Here is a 16735-nt window from a genome sequence, read left to right on the forward strand (position 1 = left end):
GGCAAAAAAATTCCTTCGGCTATGGCCACATCCGTCGCTGACGCAGAAAGTCATTCGTGCGCTTCTGCAGTTTTGAAGTGCACCGGCCTCAGTGACCCCTTGTATATGCTCCTGCAAACACGCAATGTGACTTTATACCTCTTTTCCTCTGTTTAATTCCTTTTCTTCTTTGCATCCCCCCCCCCCCCACCGTGCAGGGTGGAAAACCGGACGCTCGTCCGGTGACCTCCTTTACTTTTCCTCTCCTTACTTTCTCTCTCTATCTCTCTAATCAAGGTAATTTTAAGCAGAGAACGAAAATGCTACGAAGTAACAAAAATGGGTGAAAATATATTTTGTCATGATGCCACACGTAGATTCTATACGCAAGTTGCCTGCGGGTACAAAACCACAGCAGGGGGTGCACTTCAGAGAAGGATAAATTACAACATTTTCCGTGAAGCTAAATCGCGTATTTCCTGCTTTGCGGACGAAAGAAAAGCGCGCCGAGACGAGACAATGACTGCGAACAGTTATGCCCACCCCGACTCCTCGTTAATAAGTTTATAGATTACACTTGATCTTGAAAAAGAGCCGAACTACTGTATCGATTTTGTCCAGGTGTATTTCTTTTTTTTTCGAATTTCCTTTAGGAACTCACGAATGTTGTGGGGATAATTGACCTCTTATGCCCCAACCGATGGTTGGAGGGGCGAGGGTTATTCAATGTTTGGCCGTGCTACTGTGTGAAACATTTCTTAGTACCAAAAGGGTGGTAAGTATTGCAAGGTGTTTATGTGGCGCGCAAATGTGCACAAAAAAAAAGCACCGTGTGTTTGCGGTATTAGGATGGTCTTCTCTGGGAATCTCGTCCTTTCCGAAGAGTAGGCAGGCGTTGTGCCCTTCTGGTGGCAGTTGCCAGCCTTGCTTCTCGCTTTCTCTTTCCTGTGTACATGTTTTCAAGTCAAATAATAATAATATAATAATATAATAATAATAATAATAATAATAATAATAATAATAATAATAATAATAATAATAATAATAATAATAATAATATAGCTGGGAAAGAATAAGCAGAAGCAATTTATTTCGTTCAGTCCACAGTGGTCTTACTAGCTCTCTCAGATCTGTTTATTAGGCAAACCGTGTCGGCGTTTTCTTTATTGCGTGATCAGCGAGGTGACTTCTTGTGCACAGTTATTTTGTGCACTGGTGAAAGCACTGTCGCAATGTATTGTAACTGCCACTGATGTCTCGGTAAGAAGTGTTAATGAATATTTGCGTTAAGAGGCCGACTCAGTCGGATGTTAAGGCTCGGTTTCCACGGACTACTTGTGCTCTGCGACAAGGCAAAAACTGCATAGAGATTTAGTTGACACAATGTTACCAATACCATTGTAATGGTCTGTAAACGTGGGAGGTACAGGGGATGTATTGAAACGTGTGAAAAAGATGTCTCTCCCACTCCCTATCTGTTAGACCTGCTGTTAGAAGAAAAAATTATTCTTTAAGCTGCAGGCAACACGCTACCGCCAAGACATGGTTAGATGAAAAATCAGTTTTGTGCAGGTCAGTTAACTTCTTCCTTTGCAAAAAAAAAAAAAAAAAAAAAAAAAACAGGAGACCATTGAACATGCTTTTGTTGATTTCTGAGAACCAATATTCACAATGAACACTGCAAAAAGAATTAACTATTAAACCTTTAGGTATAATAGTTTTTACGAAGGGATCACGAAGAGGAGGAGTGCCGCACGACATTTTCATGCTGTTGGGGCTCTACAGTCTTTGTAAAACTAGAATGGCAGTGCGAAATGCAGAGATATGATGCCCGTCCGGGGCGAATCAACTTCATGAGAGTTAAGCTGAAATAATTTTAAATTTAACGTTAGCCAAAGTGCGGTGATGACATGTTTTAAGTTAAGTATATATTGTTGTAATGCCAGCAGGCAATTAAAAAGAAAGGAAGCGATCCAGGCCCACTGGTTAGAGCATTGGCCTGCTGTGGCAGAAGGCATAAGTTCGATACCAGTCTCGGTGGTGAATTTATTTTTATTACATGAAGTCCCAAAGTGTGACGACGACCCCTACCAACCTACCGCGAAGTACCTTGAATGAGACAAAGAATGCGTCCCATTAAAGAAAAGGTCGTTTCCCCAATATTTCCCTCGCAATTGATCATTTGCCTAATCCGCAAAAGCACTTATCTGCATTGCGAACTTTCCCTACTATGGCGGCGGTCGCGGTCATTCACATGAACGTGGAAGTGCGTACTACGCATGTTGGTACGTGCTTTGTTGCGCGTGGCCTGATTACGAGAGCCTCACCTTCATAGGCCATATCGTCAAACGCACAAACTGCGCGCTCACGCGCTGTTTGCAAAAGTGACTATACGCCGTATTTATATAGCTTGGAAACTGTCTCCCGGAAGTACGAGCTTAGAGGAAAGGAAAGAAAATGTTCATTGCACATCAATTTAAGCTTCACTTGATCACTGCTCGTAGTGCAGTGAAGACGCACTCGCCTCAGAAAAAAAAATAATAAAAAAACTGCTGATTATTACTTTTTTTTAAATTTCGTCCTGTACGGCGACGTATTCTTCGTTTGTCTTTATTTGTGTTGTAATTCCCGAATGCGTAACGTAAGAGACAGGAAGAGAGCGGTGTGGATCGGAGAGCAAACGGGGATAGCCGATATTTTAGTTGACATTAAGAAAAAAAGTGGAGCTGGGCAGGCCATGTAATGCGTAGGGTAGATAACCGATGGACCACTAGAGTTGCAGAACGGATTCCAAGGGAAGGGAAGCGCAGTCGAGGACGGCAGAAAACTAGGTGGGGTGATGAAATGAGGAAATTTGTAGGCGCTAGTTGGAATCAGCTAGCGCAAGACAGGGGTAATTGGAGATCGCAAGGAGAGGCCTTCGTCCTGCAGTGGACGTGAAGCTAGGCTGATGATGACGATATGAATGTCCGAAGATTAACGCGTGGCAGCAACGCACGGGCTCTTGTCATAGTTTCGTTGAAAAACATTGCTGGAAATGTTATGACGAGTTTTTGAAATGTTAGGACGAGTCACCGCCGCGGTGACTCGGCGGCTATGGTGTTGCGCTGCTAAGCACGAGGTCGCGGGATCAAATCCCGATCATGGTGGCCGCAATTCGTTGGAGGCCAAATGCAAAAACGCCCGTGTCCCGTGCATTTGGGGTGCATCCCTGGCGATCGAAATAATCCGCAGTCCCCCATTACGGCGTGCCTCATAATCAGATCGTGGTTTTGGTATGCAAAACCCCAGAATTCAATTCAATATGAGGAGTCATTATATTGCTTTTCGCTCCTTGAGTAACTTGACTAAAACTGGAATGTCTGTAAATTAAAATATTAAAGAGTTCAGGAACTAGAGATGGTTGAGTTATAGGTCTAGTGCATACATCGTTAGATAGCGCACGTGCCTGGTGTGCTTACCATTGATACGTTCTGAAGAAGAGGTGCTAGTCGAAAAACGCGGTTATTTTCTTCGCAAATTACTCATTTCTTTGTTTTTACTTGTTTTGTCAAGCTCAGTTATATTTTATATATATAAATGTCAAAGCTGAATTTAAACTGTAAATGCGTTGAAATGCGTTGTAGAGCACAATATTTCATTTAATAGTAGTTAGTTGTTAGTTTAGGAGGTAGGTAGGTAGGTAGGTAGGTAGAGGTAGGTAGGTAGGTACGTACGTAGGTACGCAGGTAGGTAGTTACGTAGGTAGGTAGGAGGTAGGTAGGTAGGTAGGTAGGTAGGTAGGTAGGTAGGTACGTACGTAGGTACGCAGGTAGGTAGGTACGTACGTAGGTACGTAGGTAGGTAGGTAGGTAGGTAGGTAGGCAGGTAGGTAGGTACGTAGGTACGTAGGTAGGTAGGTAGGTAGGTAGGTAGGTAGGTAGGTAGGTAGGTATGTAGGTAGGTAGGTAGGTAGGTAGGTAGGTAGTTCCAGCGGGCGCTTGTTCCTGACGACAAACTCTACCGCTAGTTACGTTATTGGCACATAGGAGCCTACTATTTATGGCATTGTTACTCCGGTGGCTTGATACGATAGTTGAAACAGCAAGCAATCAAGCCACCCTGAGCAATATAGTTTCTCTAATGGTGCCATGACGGTTATTTCCGTCTGATTTTCAAAGTCTGTTCACACGACGATCTTCTTCCGGCCCCCGCGAACACAACAATACTGTAAATTCGCAAAGTGTTCCTCGTATGGCTGCGAAATGACGCCCATAGTCAGATTTTTTTTTGTTCCTTCTCAAGTTTTTCAGTTCTTCTTTCTACCTTTTTTTTAGTTTATTCGGCATTGAAATTAAAATCTCCGTCACTAGGGCCGCTGCACGCGTCGGAAGAAAGCAGTCTATGGTTATAGAGAGATAAATACGCCGCCGGCGACAACAGCTGTCTACGACAAGCCTACTCCTGCCTTCGTAATGAGGCATAAAGTTAGCCCGACGCATTGCCACTTATGCGGTCACACGCGGTGTTTCCGAGATGTCACAGGACTTATCTTACGCGAATACAAAATAAAAAAAAAAAAAAACGTCCGGTACCGTCGTCCGCGGTGTCATATAGCAAGCGCAGTTGTACAGCTAACTAAAGCAAGTTTTCCCTTCCTCGCTCTTTACGCATGGCGGGCGGGGGGATTTGGTGGGCTCTCGCGTATCCGTATGCGGCAAGTCGACGAGTGGCAGGAAGCACTTGTCTTTGCCGCGCTTCCCAGTCATCGCCACGTCTCGCGGAGCAACTGGCGAAAAAACGCTCCCCTAATGGGTCGAGCACGTGCCGAAAGCTTCTTTCGCTTACGCCCGTAGTAAATGACGACGGCGGTCGCGGAGCTCTCCTTCTTTCACGCGGCCGCGAACACACGCCACGCCGACGCATATACACACATAAACACCCGCCGAGAACAACCTTGGTATATCGCCGCTTCCTCACTTCGCTCATACAAGCGCGCACATTTCGGGCCTAATAAAATGGGTGGAAAGTGAGCCGTCCAACCGCAAACACGCCGCCGGTGCAAACACGGCGGCAACCAGCCACCAGCCAACCCACCGCCGCTACGCCCACACACACGTACGAACGCACGGGAATGAGCCGGCGGCTTCTCCTGCGAGCTACTCCGGCCCCGTGCGGCTGAAGTTGCAGCTCTGTCTCGAGGCCCGGGCTCAAAATCTGGCCACGAGAGACCGCCCTCTCGTGTTCGCACAAGTACACCCCGGAGGGAGTGTTGTAGCGAGTCGGGGTAGTTTGGGAAAGAAGCGAACGGCGCGCGTTTTTTTCCATTTTCCCTCCATGCACGTGGAGGCTTGCGGAGCAACGCGCACTTACGGCGCCCTTCTCCACGCGGCTTGTCTGCGCGAGGGAAAAGCTTGATTTACGGGGGCGGCGGGTGAACGGGAGGAAAGGAGAGCGGGTCGCCCACTTGTGGCTGGCAGCAACAAGAACGGTGTTCGGCGGCGTTTGGCTACACGCCCATTTCTCGCCCAGAATCCTGGTTATGCCTCGCCGAAGGTAGCGAAGGTGAAATAGCGAATGAAGGATGCACGCTCTGTTCTGCAGTGACTTGTATAGTATAAAGCCCCTCCCAGCCCCATTTATTTTCTTTTACTGCGAGTGGCAGCGATATTTCTAAAGGGCTGGGAAACCCTCGAAAAAAGAAGAAAAAAAACATGTTGCTCTTCGTTCTTTAAGCTTTGTTCAACTGCAACAAAGGGGCCTCGCTCTTATTCCCTGTCTTTATTGTTATTTTCTTTTTCTCGCAGGGGGATCAGCGATCCGTGCACATACTGCCAATGTAAACGGCTTCATCGACGCCGTTACACTTTATAAAAACTGTAATAGTATCTCCGAGGAATGTCTGCTTTTCGGTATGTTGAATTTGTCGTCTTTCTTCATTACATTCAGTTCTTATTTATTTATCTTAGCATTATCATTTAGTCCTTTATTTTTTATTATAATCATTTTATTTATTTCTTTTTGCTGCGTAACACTAGAGAAAGGGTGTAGCCGAGGTACTATTCACCTCAATCTCTACACATCAGTCCGTGCATAACAGAACAGAACAGAAAGTATAGTGAATTTCACAAGAAGAAACGAAAAAGAAAAAGAAATATAGGCCCTTATAGGCTTCACAGCGTTACTGTCGGAGGGGAAAAAAAGAACAAGACATTGGAACATTGGGATAGTATACCACTTCTTTTTCGTTGTTTTCAGCAGAGAAAAGAACGCAAAGAGAACACGTAAAATCTCCAGGACACATTGTTCGAGTATCACAGGTATAGGTGGGCTTCAGATTTCATGCCCGCAGCGACGGCTCCCTCACAGTAATGGAGATCACGGTGCTTGAAACTCCCCTGTGACGTAGTAGGGTGGCAGAAAATAAAGCTTCACCGTACCGCGCGACAAAGCGGTCTGTCTCGCCCTTGCTGCTGAACTGACTATGGAAGGATTGAAAAGCGGGCGAGTTGGAACTTATCCATTCTTGGGCAGCGCACAAACAAACGAACCGTCCGAGAAAGAATGCAGTTGCCTATACGTCCAAGTTGACCAAAGCGCAAGTCAGAATTAGCTTGTGGGAAGAAGGAAGTGCAACGGGAGCTTCACTTCCGCGCCATGCTTCTGCCTGCCAGAGGGGTTGGACGAAGAGCCGCAGTTCACGGCGCCGCGTGTGTAATCAGGCAAATTGAACGAAAAAAAAAATGATGGCAGTTATTTCGGTCAACGTGGCCCTTTTTAAATTTAATAACCTGTAACTTCTTGTATAACGATTTCCTTCAACCTTACATTATAAAAATGTGCCGTAAAGTTTGTAATTTGGAAGTTAACAATGTAATTAGTTAATTAGTGAATGCATTGCTCTGACTTTCTTTATTGATGCCCTCTTGGGCAGATTACTCATCTGTAGTCACGTAATTCGAGTAAATTTTGTAGTTTATTTTAAAATCCGTTCGACATAAAAATACAACCACTATATTTGAATCAGAGAGAGAGAGAGAGAGTGTGTGTGTGTGTGTGTGTGTGTGTGTGTGTGTGTGTGTGTGTGTGTGTGTGTGTGTGTGTGGTGTGTGTGTGTGTGTGTTGTGTGTGTGTGTGTGTGTGTGTGTGGTGTGTGTGTGTGTGTGTGTGTGTGTGTGTGTGTGTGTGTGTGTGTGTGTGTGTAAATGAGTTTAGCAATCATTTGTTCTTCAGTTAAGAGAAAAATTATTGGCACAGTAAAAAGCGAGAACCACGTGGCAGTTTTAATCTCTCGGATACGTGCATTACAATTATACCATACAGCGTTTCAACGAAACCTCATATTTCTTTGACCAATGAGCGGCGGTGCGACTCGTTATTTAGGTGAGAAATTAGGGTTTAACCCCCAAATAAACACACTGTCAGTCGCTTGTAAATTCTGAAGGCACGCTTTCGATTCATTCCCCCGCAGTTGCTCTCGAGCGCATACGCTCGAGCGCACCACTAATTATGCGTATAACGCCAGTCTTCGGAAACTCAGCGACGGCCACCTATAGAAATTATACGCCGTTCGGAAGTACATTACGTCGACAACGCCATAGCCGGTAGTCAGCGACAATATTTGAGCGTCGCAATTTCTCGAGCACACGTTTCCCCATGCTTGTTGAAGCGAACTGTAAAAAAATGAAAGAAAAAAAATGAAGCCGTGCCATTGATAGCTCTTTTGAACCGGTGAACCAATTCAACGTCTCATAGTGGTAGTCGAATCACGGTGTAGGTGGCCTTGTTCGTTGAACTACGCTGGTCAGCTACAACGCGGCTGAGTGACACAAGTGGGGCGACCACGTGTCATCTGAAGAAAAAAAAAAGCGAGTTCACTGCAGCAAAAAACTCGGGCAAATGGCGCAACTCGACCACTCATTAATCACCCGATGTCAAGTCTTGTGCAAACCTGCCACACCGTCATATATGCCTCGGGCAGTATACGTGTTTAAGGGCTGCCTGGAATGTCCTCTCCTACATGGCGGGCATACCGTGCCTCTTCAGGCCGCTCTTGGCGGATTTTCGTTATATATTGCCACGTCTGTGGCGCGATCAGTGGCGATAAGAAGACATACCGTCATTTAAAGAAAACGTGATGAACAAGAGGAAGTCACTAGCGCGTGGTGTTAAAAGACCATCCTGCTGGTTGCCCTTTTTGGCCCCTAAGTGTCCGACGTCGCGACAATACGCTTCTTCTTTCTGGGGTTCCAGGTGCCAAAACCAGTTTTGATTATGAGGCACGCCGTAGTGGAAGGCTCCGGATTAATTTTGACCACCTGGGGTTCTTTGACGTGCACTACATAGAGCACTGCACGGGCCGATTTTTGCGGCCCGGGCCCTGCCCGGGCTCGTTTTTACATTTGGCGGCCCGCCCGAGCCCGATCAAAACTTTTATGGCGAGACCCGGGCCCGGCCCGGGCCCGGAAATTATCTACGTTACCCGCCCGGCCCGGCCCGCCACCCCTTTACCTTAAGCCCGAGCCCGGCCCGAGCCCGGCTCGAAACCGGCCCGAATCCGGCCCGAAACCGAGAAATACATGTTTTTCAGAGTTGAGAAGCCCGAGAATAACTCGCAGAAGGCCCGAGCCCGACCCGGGCCGGCGGCAAAAAACCCGAGCCCGGCCCGGGCCCGGGTCAAAAAGCACACGCCGTGCCCGAGCCCGGCCCGAGCCCGTGAAAAAACTGCTCTACCCGGCCCGGCCCGGCCCACGGGCCGGGCCGGGCCCGGGCTTTCGGGTAAGCCCGAGCCCGTGCAGTGCTCTAGCACTACAACGCAAGCTGAGAGCGCCGCGATTAGCGACCTATGACGTTGCAATAGTTATGCTCGGGCAAAGTGAGAACTCCCTCAAAAATAAAATAAAATAATAATTTACACGCATATTCCGGTATTTTACGTGCCAAAACCCCGATCTCCCTATGAAGAATGCCGTAGTGGAGGACTGCAGTATAATTTTGACCACCTCGGTTTCGTTAACGTATACACATAACTGAGCGTTCTTGCAAAAAAAAAAATAAAAAAAAAATAAAAAAGCCTCGGTTATTTCAGTGTCATCTTCTCTCCCACAATTGGCAGAAGCGTGGGAGTAGAAGTTGTTTTTACAGCGCGAAGTCGGTTAACAAGATTATACCAGCAGGTTAATTTCGAGGCTGGTATACTCTGAGATTTCACTAAGCAGCACTGTCATAAAATTATCATCGGCATCTCAAACGTGGCCGATCTCATTCCGCTGTCCTGTTCTATTTTTTTAAGGCTACAGTGAACAAACAAGCCGTTGTCGTAACGAGCGGCTCAGGGATATGCGTAAGTAGAACGCAAAATGCGCCATATACGTGTTACTACTCCAAAGGACAGCGAATCGTGAACAGAAGCCGGGACACAAAAACGCACGGAATTTTAGCATCTGACGAAATGTTACGGCCTCAATACATATGTGTCAGCGGCCCTTCTCGTTCTCTTTCCGATAAGCAACCGCAATTCCCAACGTATAGCCATAAATAGTCTGTCCACGTGATGTAATGGGCAATAGGATTAGAATAGGGGGCCCCAAAGATGGGGGGGATATGTCATCTCCACGGCTATGGCGTCAACCTGACTACACTAGCCAACTCACTGCGCAAGTCCAGTGTTTGATGGGCGCACATGGAGCATCGTTTGACACGCACACATATATCAAATGTTGCGCTTGTCGTTGCCGGCTGTCCTGTTTTCCGTCATTCGCGCCACAGGTAACGCGCTTTGATGCCTATAGCACCTGCCAGAAGGCCACCGAGCGAACAACGCCTCGAGCAGGAAGAAACCGACTGCACACGCAGACGCGTTGAGTGCGTGCGTTCTTCTCAGACAGGCAGGCAAGCAGCAGTGGCGTATAGACGACCACAATATATGGTCGACGCCTGTTTGCCGCGCTTGACAAAGTGACTGACAGAAACAGGTAATTGCTTATTGGTACAAAAAATAATCCTCGACGGAGGAGAATCTCCTCCCAGTAGGTCGAATGAAGAGGGTCCTTCAAGATAAAGAAATAATGAAAAGATCGTAGCCCATATCGACGAAGTCGCAGGTTCTTGTGTCGCCGAACGGAGTGATCGCCGTCGTGCGGAACGGGCGTCTGTGATCACACCTCGCGATAGTGCAGGAGCCTCGCTATATTAAATGAGTTGGCATTTATAGACAATGGTTTTCAAAGGGAGCGAGAGAGATAATACTTAACATTAACCCACAAACATAGCGTTGCAATGCTACTCTAAATAAGCGCTATCTGCAGTGTGATCAACGGGGAATAAGTGCCCTGAACGGTACCATATCGGGTGACGAGATCGACCATAGCGACCATAGTGTGACAGGGCGAATTGAAGTTTATGAAGCAGCCGCCGTATGGCGACAACGTCTGTGACGTAAACGAAGTAACGGAAACCCTTAGCCCAAGCTGGTGGAGTGCGTCAAACCAATATCCCGAGGGGGCGCCCTCGATGTTGCAAGGACGAGAGCAATTGGCTCGCGCGCATGGGCGCAGCAGCGTGAAGGCATGTCGCCACACGTCCCAGGCGACGACAATCAACGCGCGCCGCATTGTCATTCGCAAGTCATGTCTCTGACTCGAATCGTATCGTGCTCCCAAGCGCGTTCAGGAGGCTGTTGAAAGTACAGAAGAGCCGCCTTGTAATTTTGTAAACGCACATCTGTCTGATAGGCTTGGAAAGTATATTTCGCTGCAGGCAGTTAAATCGCGAGCGCTATCGTGAGCAGTGCAGTGCTCACGGCTGTTGCGGAGTCTCCAAACTGAGTGGTTTAGTTCGTGCAGCCAGTACCGAAGGAGCACAGAATGGCCGGAAAAGCTGTTTGAGGAGTACCAAGCAAAAAGAGAGCGATGGGCTATTCGCACGACAAGGTAACAGGTTCTGCTCAAAGATAATTCTGCAAGAGTCTGCTCGCCAACTTTAAGTATGCATGGTACATCTTGGGCAATGAGTATGAGCCCGCCAACGACTTCTGCGGGACTCTCCCGAGTGTTCATCTGCCTTGCTTTCACCTGTCCAGTTAGTGTGCCTTCGCGAGAGCGGTCTATGAGCAGCTCTTGGTAGTCCTGTTCGACTGCTGAAAAACTGCCGTAAGCGTTATATAACCTTCATCCTATATACAATATACAGACAACAGTGTGGGCCGTGCGCGGCTGTGCAATGCATGTTCAGCCGATTGCCTGACTGGAGTTTGAGACCAGTGCATCAGGCGGTAGCCGAGGTGTCCCTTGAGGAGGAGAAGGAGGAAGGCTATAGCTACGTGCGGATGTATTGCAAAGACATGCCGGCAGTTGCTCCGCTCAAGTGTGGATGAAGTGTGGAGGTAAACATGTCACAGAGCTAAGTACAGCGGTAGCAGCGTTTAAACAACGCTACTAATGATCCAAGGTGGTTATACGGATCACATAACAAGCAGAATCCTAGTCATTCACCAAGCTCGCCCCATAGCCAACGAGAACCCAGTTTGTCCCTTACCCAGTGAGATCAGACGACCGGTGACGTTTAGCATTATTTGCCAAAAACGAAAACACCGGCTGAATGAATAGGTCCCCATAAGAAACTTCAGGTGGACGCGAAGCATCTCACTCCTGAAAACCCAGTGTCACTACGTCAAGACTAAGTGCCCCACGATCGCGCATGGAGCGACTCTGTGTTTCAGTCCGTCAAGGAAAGACTTGCGCCCGTCCAGAAATTTTAGGCATTCTAGCAAGTATTGTATATATGATATTAACATCAAACATGGCAGAGCAAGCGCATTGGTGAAGGCGACAGTCATATCGTCCATTCTATTTTCTGATTTACTTCATCAGTACGAGTTTTTTCTCAAATTACGCCATACCTTATTCGACACGCACCCCCCCCCCCCCTCCACATACATTCAAATAAACAAACGAAACGCGCATGCAGGCTCCTGTTGTAATTTTTATACTTATACCTAATGCGAGTATTCACCTCCTCCAGCTACACATGGTGAATTATGCGCTCGCCTTAAAATGCTCAAGGCAATTGTGCTGCTATATAATGTTATCTTCGTAAGTATCTTTTTTGTGCGCTTTCAATACTGCAACCACTACTAACCAGGCACGTATATGGCTTCGATTGCAGCCATTTTGATATATGGTTCTTCCGCATCCAAGCAATCGCCGTAGTCCTTTCTACCATTCTCGGCCAATGGTCCATACGGTATGTTGTCAACGTGATGTTTGCGCGTTTGAAGAGAAAGGCTCGTGACTCCCTGGGCACGGTGCTACCTCTATTTGTCCCACGCAGTGAGAGTGGTAGAGGACGTTGTATTATAGGCCGCGCAGCCGAGCGAGCCTTCCCTGACCAGCGCCGGGCAGCACTGGTTGCACCGGTGTTCCCTGACCGGCGCTCATAGCCTTGCGCTGGTACGGCTCCTTGTTGGCGGCACTAAAAGAACAGCACAGCTTGCCCAGGCAGCTGCTCAGGCGCTGGCTGGCTACACAGCGTTCGTTGTGTTGCGGCGGCGGCGATGGCGGTGGGTGTTGTTGCTAATGGAACTGCGAGGCGCCCTGACCCTGGACGGTGGAAGTACTCGGCTGCTGCTCCTGGTCCCCGGAACCGTCGTTCCTGAGCTTGCCGGCAACCTCCTTGACCCTGTGCTGCTGCTCCTTGCGCCGGCGGGCCCCACGCGCATTGTACACGTAGTCCGGGTACTTTCTTCGGTGGACCGCGGCAGCTTCGGCCGCCTTGCGCTGGTACGGCTCCTTGCTGGTGGCGCTGAGAGAACGCCACAGCTTGCCCGGGCGGCTGCTCACGCGCTGGTTGGTTTCTTTGGGGTTCCTTACAGCCACCGATCGCCTCTTTTTTTTGTGCGAACAGCATGAAGGCGTTTGCAGGTGGCGGAATGCACGACCGAAGCTGGTAGCTGTGTTGCACCTCGCTGCTCAACGACAGACCCGGCACGCCACATCAGGCACCACCGTCGCCGCTTCTGCTGTTGATGCGCTGTCTGTAACAGCAGGCGCTGAATGCTTCCCAGACGCGTGCTGGTGGTCCTCTGCAGAAGCGGAGCCAGTGGCCGACGACGATGGCTGGCCTTCGCCAAGAGAGCCGTCTGCACCAAGGTGGTGTTGTTGAGGCTGTGCAGGATAGAGCCCTAGTCTAACGACGAGCTGTGTCGTCTTCGTTTCTTCTTAGATCGCAGCTCATACCCACTATGGGGGTTTGGCCAAGGCTCAGGTGGATAAAGCTAATAGAATAAAATAAAATAAATTAAATATAAATTTAGAAAATAAAGTTAAATAAAATTAAATTCCACTTGTAAATTTACGAAAATGGATAAATTCAATGTGACGGAATGTATGGCGTAGCCTCAATTGAAATGTACTACTCTTAATAATTATAAAGGAAGCAGATTACAGATGGCAATCAACTGAAATCAATAATATTAAATTCGTGGACGGCGGCGCAAACATACCTGTGACTGTGACCAAGAGTCGCAGCGCCAAACAAAGGGACAATGAGAACTGTCAGATGTGGGACAATCTAAGGACAAACTTAGATGTAGGACAAGCTTAGATTTAGGTGCGCATTTCTTTAACCCCAGATGGTCCAAATTATTCCAGAGTCCCCCACTATGACGTGCCTTATAATCAGATCGTGGTATTTGCACGTAAAACCCCACATTTTTTTTATGAAGAGGGCCGATTCTGGAGATAAGGCAATTGTAAACTGGATCACTGCAATGTTGCAGAAGATGAGCAGTCTTGTGACATATAAGTGACCCCGTCATGAAACCTTAGCTTCACATTAATTCCAGTATGTACTTTGAATCTGAGGTTATTTTACCTATGTAAAACTATATTCCTCTAAAACTTCTAAGCATACTCTCGCATCCTTTGACAATTAGCGGTAGCTGAATTCTTCCCCAATGTTTTTTTCTTCCCAATGTGATGCGTCAGTTAGAGTGACAACGCTTGTTGAAGTTGTCTATAAATGAAATTATTCAACGTAGTCCATTTAGATTGAAATATGCGAGTGACTTAGGCCTGTTTGGGAAACCAACGTCAAATATTATTGCCATGCAACCAGCATGATCATTAGTTGGAAATATATCTCAAACTTGCACGTTCAGTGGATCCAGAAAAGGTTGCACAAATATAAGCTGCGGCATATGCAATCGAGGCCCTAATGAACAAGAAAAAATAAATCCGGCTGCGAGTTGAAAACTATTTGCGAGTGGCATAATAGATGAATCATAAAGTCCTAAAAGGCGTTGTGCAGTCGGATGGTGAAACGAGCACGAATGGGGCGCAATTCTTGCCCCATACCATGCTTGCCACAAATTTTGGCAGGCCCAAGTACAAGCGCAGCGCTTGTCGGTCCAAGAAAATCAGTGGTCGAAGCTTGTGCACAGGAGATCTCTAATACGCGTATAAATCGCAACCAAATGCAAAAACGCCCGTGTCCCGTACACTGGGGGCACGTTAAAGTTACTCTGGTGGTCAAAATTGATCCGGAGTCCCCTACTATGGCGTGCCTCATAATCAAATCGTGGTTTTGGCACGTAAAACCCCAGAATTCAATTCAAATCGCAACCGCATTCAAGGACAGCACAGGATCAGTCAGGATTTGTCAGGATCAGTCAAATGTTTAATAATATCACGTGAGCAGGACAAAAGCAGGACGTGTGCGCAGCAGATGACGCTTGAACTGAAAAGTGCTTTCCGTGTTTGCGCGTATAATATCGCCAATCCCGTTGTTTCTCGCCGTTAAGAGATGCTGACACAGCATGCGTTCGACATTCGCATGATATTGCTAAATATTTGGCTGATTTACATGCGGTATATCGGTAAAATGGCGTTCTATTCTAACCCGATCTACGATTGCTCAACTTCCGCAGTATCCCGATCGCACGCGGACCTTTAGCAGCAACTTAATCAATATTCGGGCGCCAATTAAGAGATCCGACATAAAGTACACCAAGGTACCTAATTGATTCTACTGCGGTCTATAATTAAGGTGATATGTGAGTTTGATAAGCACGGAGTCTGCGATACGAAAATACTTGAACCGCTCACTTGCTATAATTAAGGGTGATGTGTAAGTTATTCAAGGGGATTCTGTGTACTACCTAGGTATGGCTACAAAATCTGGAAAAGCGACTGAATTTCACCAGCCGTTGCAAAAAGACAATAAACGTGGGATCGTGCAAAGCAAGATAATTAATAAAACCGGTGAGAGAACAGCACACCTCGAGGCAGCCCTCGTGTTTGCTCGGACCTACAAGAGGAAGAGCCTCCTTGACAACAGTAAAATGTTCTACCCTATATAAAAGTTCAGCTACCCGTACTACAATTGAGCCCGGGCATGCTCACAGACGAGTCGCCGTCTTCGTGGTCTTCGTCCAGGAGCCTGGCTGAGAGCTGGTTGTCAAGCCTCATTTGGGCTTTTCCGCAAACCGCTACCAGACGGACGAACATGCTTGTGCAAGACGAGCGATTGTGTGTGCGTGTGACGGGAACGTGTGTGTGATAACACTAGCAAGGCGACGATGGTGGTGACGACGATAGCATGACGGTCACGGCAAAAACATATGACGACTGATTTTAGTTTCCAAAGGCTCGATTTAGTCTGGATTGTATTCCCCTTTATTCTGTACCTTACATGGAATGCTATTAGAAAGATGTACTTTAGCGTGTTCGTCGGATGATGATTCCTCCAAGCGAGCGCAACTTCTTTCTTTAAGATGGGTTGCGAGAGGGTTCAGATATTTGTACAGGAAAACTTTGACTCGCAGTAGAGGAAAAGAACTAGGAAGCTTACCAGTAACTACGAGTATGCGACCGCTATGGTCAGCAACATGGCAACAAAGAACGTCAAATGCAAAGTGAAAGAGGCTGAGAAATCTCATGGGCGGCGGAAATGGAAAAGAAACCTACCATGACTAACTACCCCAAAGGAAAAAGCGAAATCTGGGAAGAAACAGTTTATTATAACTCAAAGGGAACCTTCTTACTTTTCGAAGCGAGATCAGGATGCCTTAGAACGCCTAGTTATAAAGCGAGGTACACCAAGGACGAAGACGCATGTGCTTGGTGCGGTAAAGCTAGGGAAGCGATGGAACATGTTTTAAAGAACATGAAGATATCTAACCAGCTGTCAGTTTAGGCTCCTGTGGCCTCCTTCAAGCCCTTGGCTTTAGGGACAGCAGGGGGAAAGTAAACATGTCCGCACTAGAGATCAGTAAGAGGCGATTGGAGGTTTGGTTACAGAAAAGTAGGGAGACTACAAACAACGGAGGCGTACAAAAACAGAGTTCCCAGAAATGGTTCAAAACGTTTGATAGGACATTAGGCAAAATAAGAACAAGTGCTTGGTGACGCAATCCACCACCCCGTTTCAAAGGGGACGCTCATAGTATGCATGCATGCATGCATCCATCCGTCCGTCCGTCCGTCCGTCCGTCCGTCCGTCCGTCCGTCCGTCCATCCATCCATCCATCCATCCATCCACCCACCCACCCGTCCGTCCGTCCATCCGTCCATTCATCCGTCCGTCCATCCGTCCGTCCAGTGACATTCGGCAACAGTTCCTGTCAATATAAGGCTCGAGAAAAGGGACTGTTTCATGCCGTGGTCAACAAGCTACCGTTTGTGGCCACTTGCTAAAACGATTGATCACTGTTGTGTTGTGTAGAGCTCAATGCAAACCATCTATAGGATAGTAAGAATTTAGTCAGTGTTGTCATCCT

At 47.4% G+C, this 16735-nt stretch overlaps 1 protein-coding gene across 1 annotated transcript; it reads right to left on the bottom strand.

Annotated features, from left to right (window-relative positions):
• Positions 1-12530: 12530 nt before the first annotated feature.
• Positions 12531-15425, bottom strand: LOC119437381 (sex-determining region Y protein). Its single transcript, XM_037704412.1, has 3 exons — positions 15360-15425; positions 12939-13121; positions 12531-12842 (listed from the first exon to the last, which is right to left on the bottom strand). The coding sequence occupies exons 1-3, from the start codon at positions 15423-15425 to the stop codon at positions 12531-12533; spliced, it is 561 nt and encodes a 186-aa protein (XP_037560340.1).
• Between the last annotated feature and the right edge of the window lie 1310 nt (positions 15426-16735).

This window comes from Dermacentor silvarum, chromosome 1, assembly GCF_013339745.2.
Source record: "Dermacentor silvarum isolate Dsil-2018 chromosome 1, BIME_Dsil_1.4, whole genome shotgun sequence".
Lineage (NCBI taxonomy): Eukaryota > Metazoa > Arthropoda > Arachnida > Ixodida > Ixodidae > Dermacentor > Dermacentor silvarum.

Bases quoted from the DNA above. Each gene is read 5' to 3' on its own strand.
- LOC119437381 (XM_037704412.1), bottom strand. From the start codon at position 15,425: ATGAGGCTTGACAACCAGCTCTCAGCCAGGCTCCTGGACGAAGACCAC. The intron at 13,122-15,359 runs GTGAGCATGCCC...TATCCTGCACAG, and splicing joins ACGAAGACGGCGACTCGTCT to CCTCAACAACACCACCTTGG. The intron at 12,843-12,938 runs GTCTGTCGTTGA...CACAAAAAAAAG, and splicing joins TGCCTGATGTGGCGTGCCGG to AGGCGATCGGTGGCTGTAAG.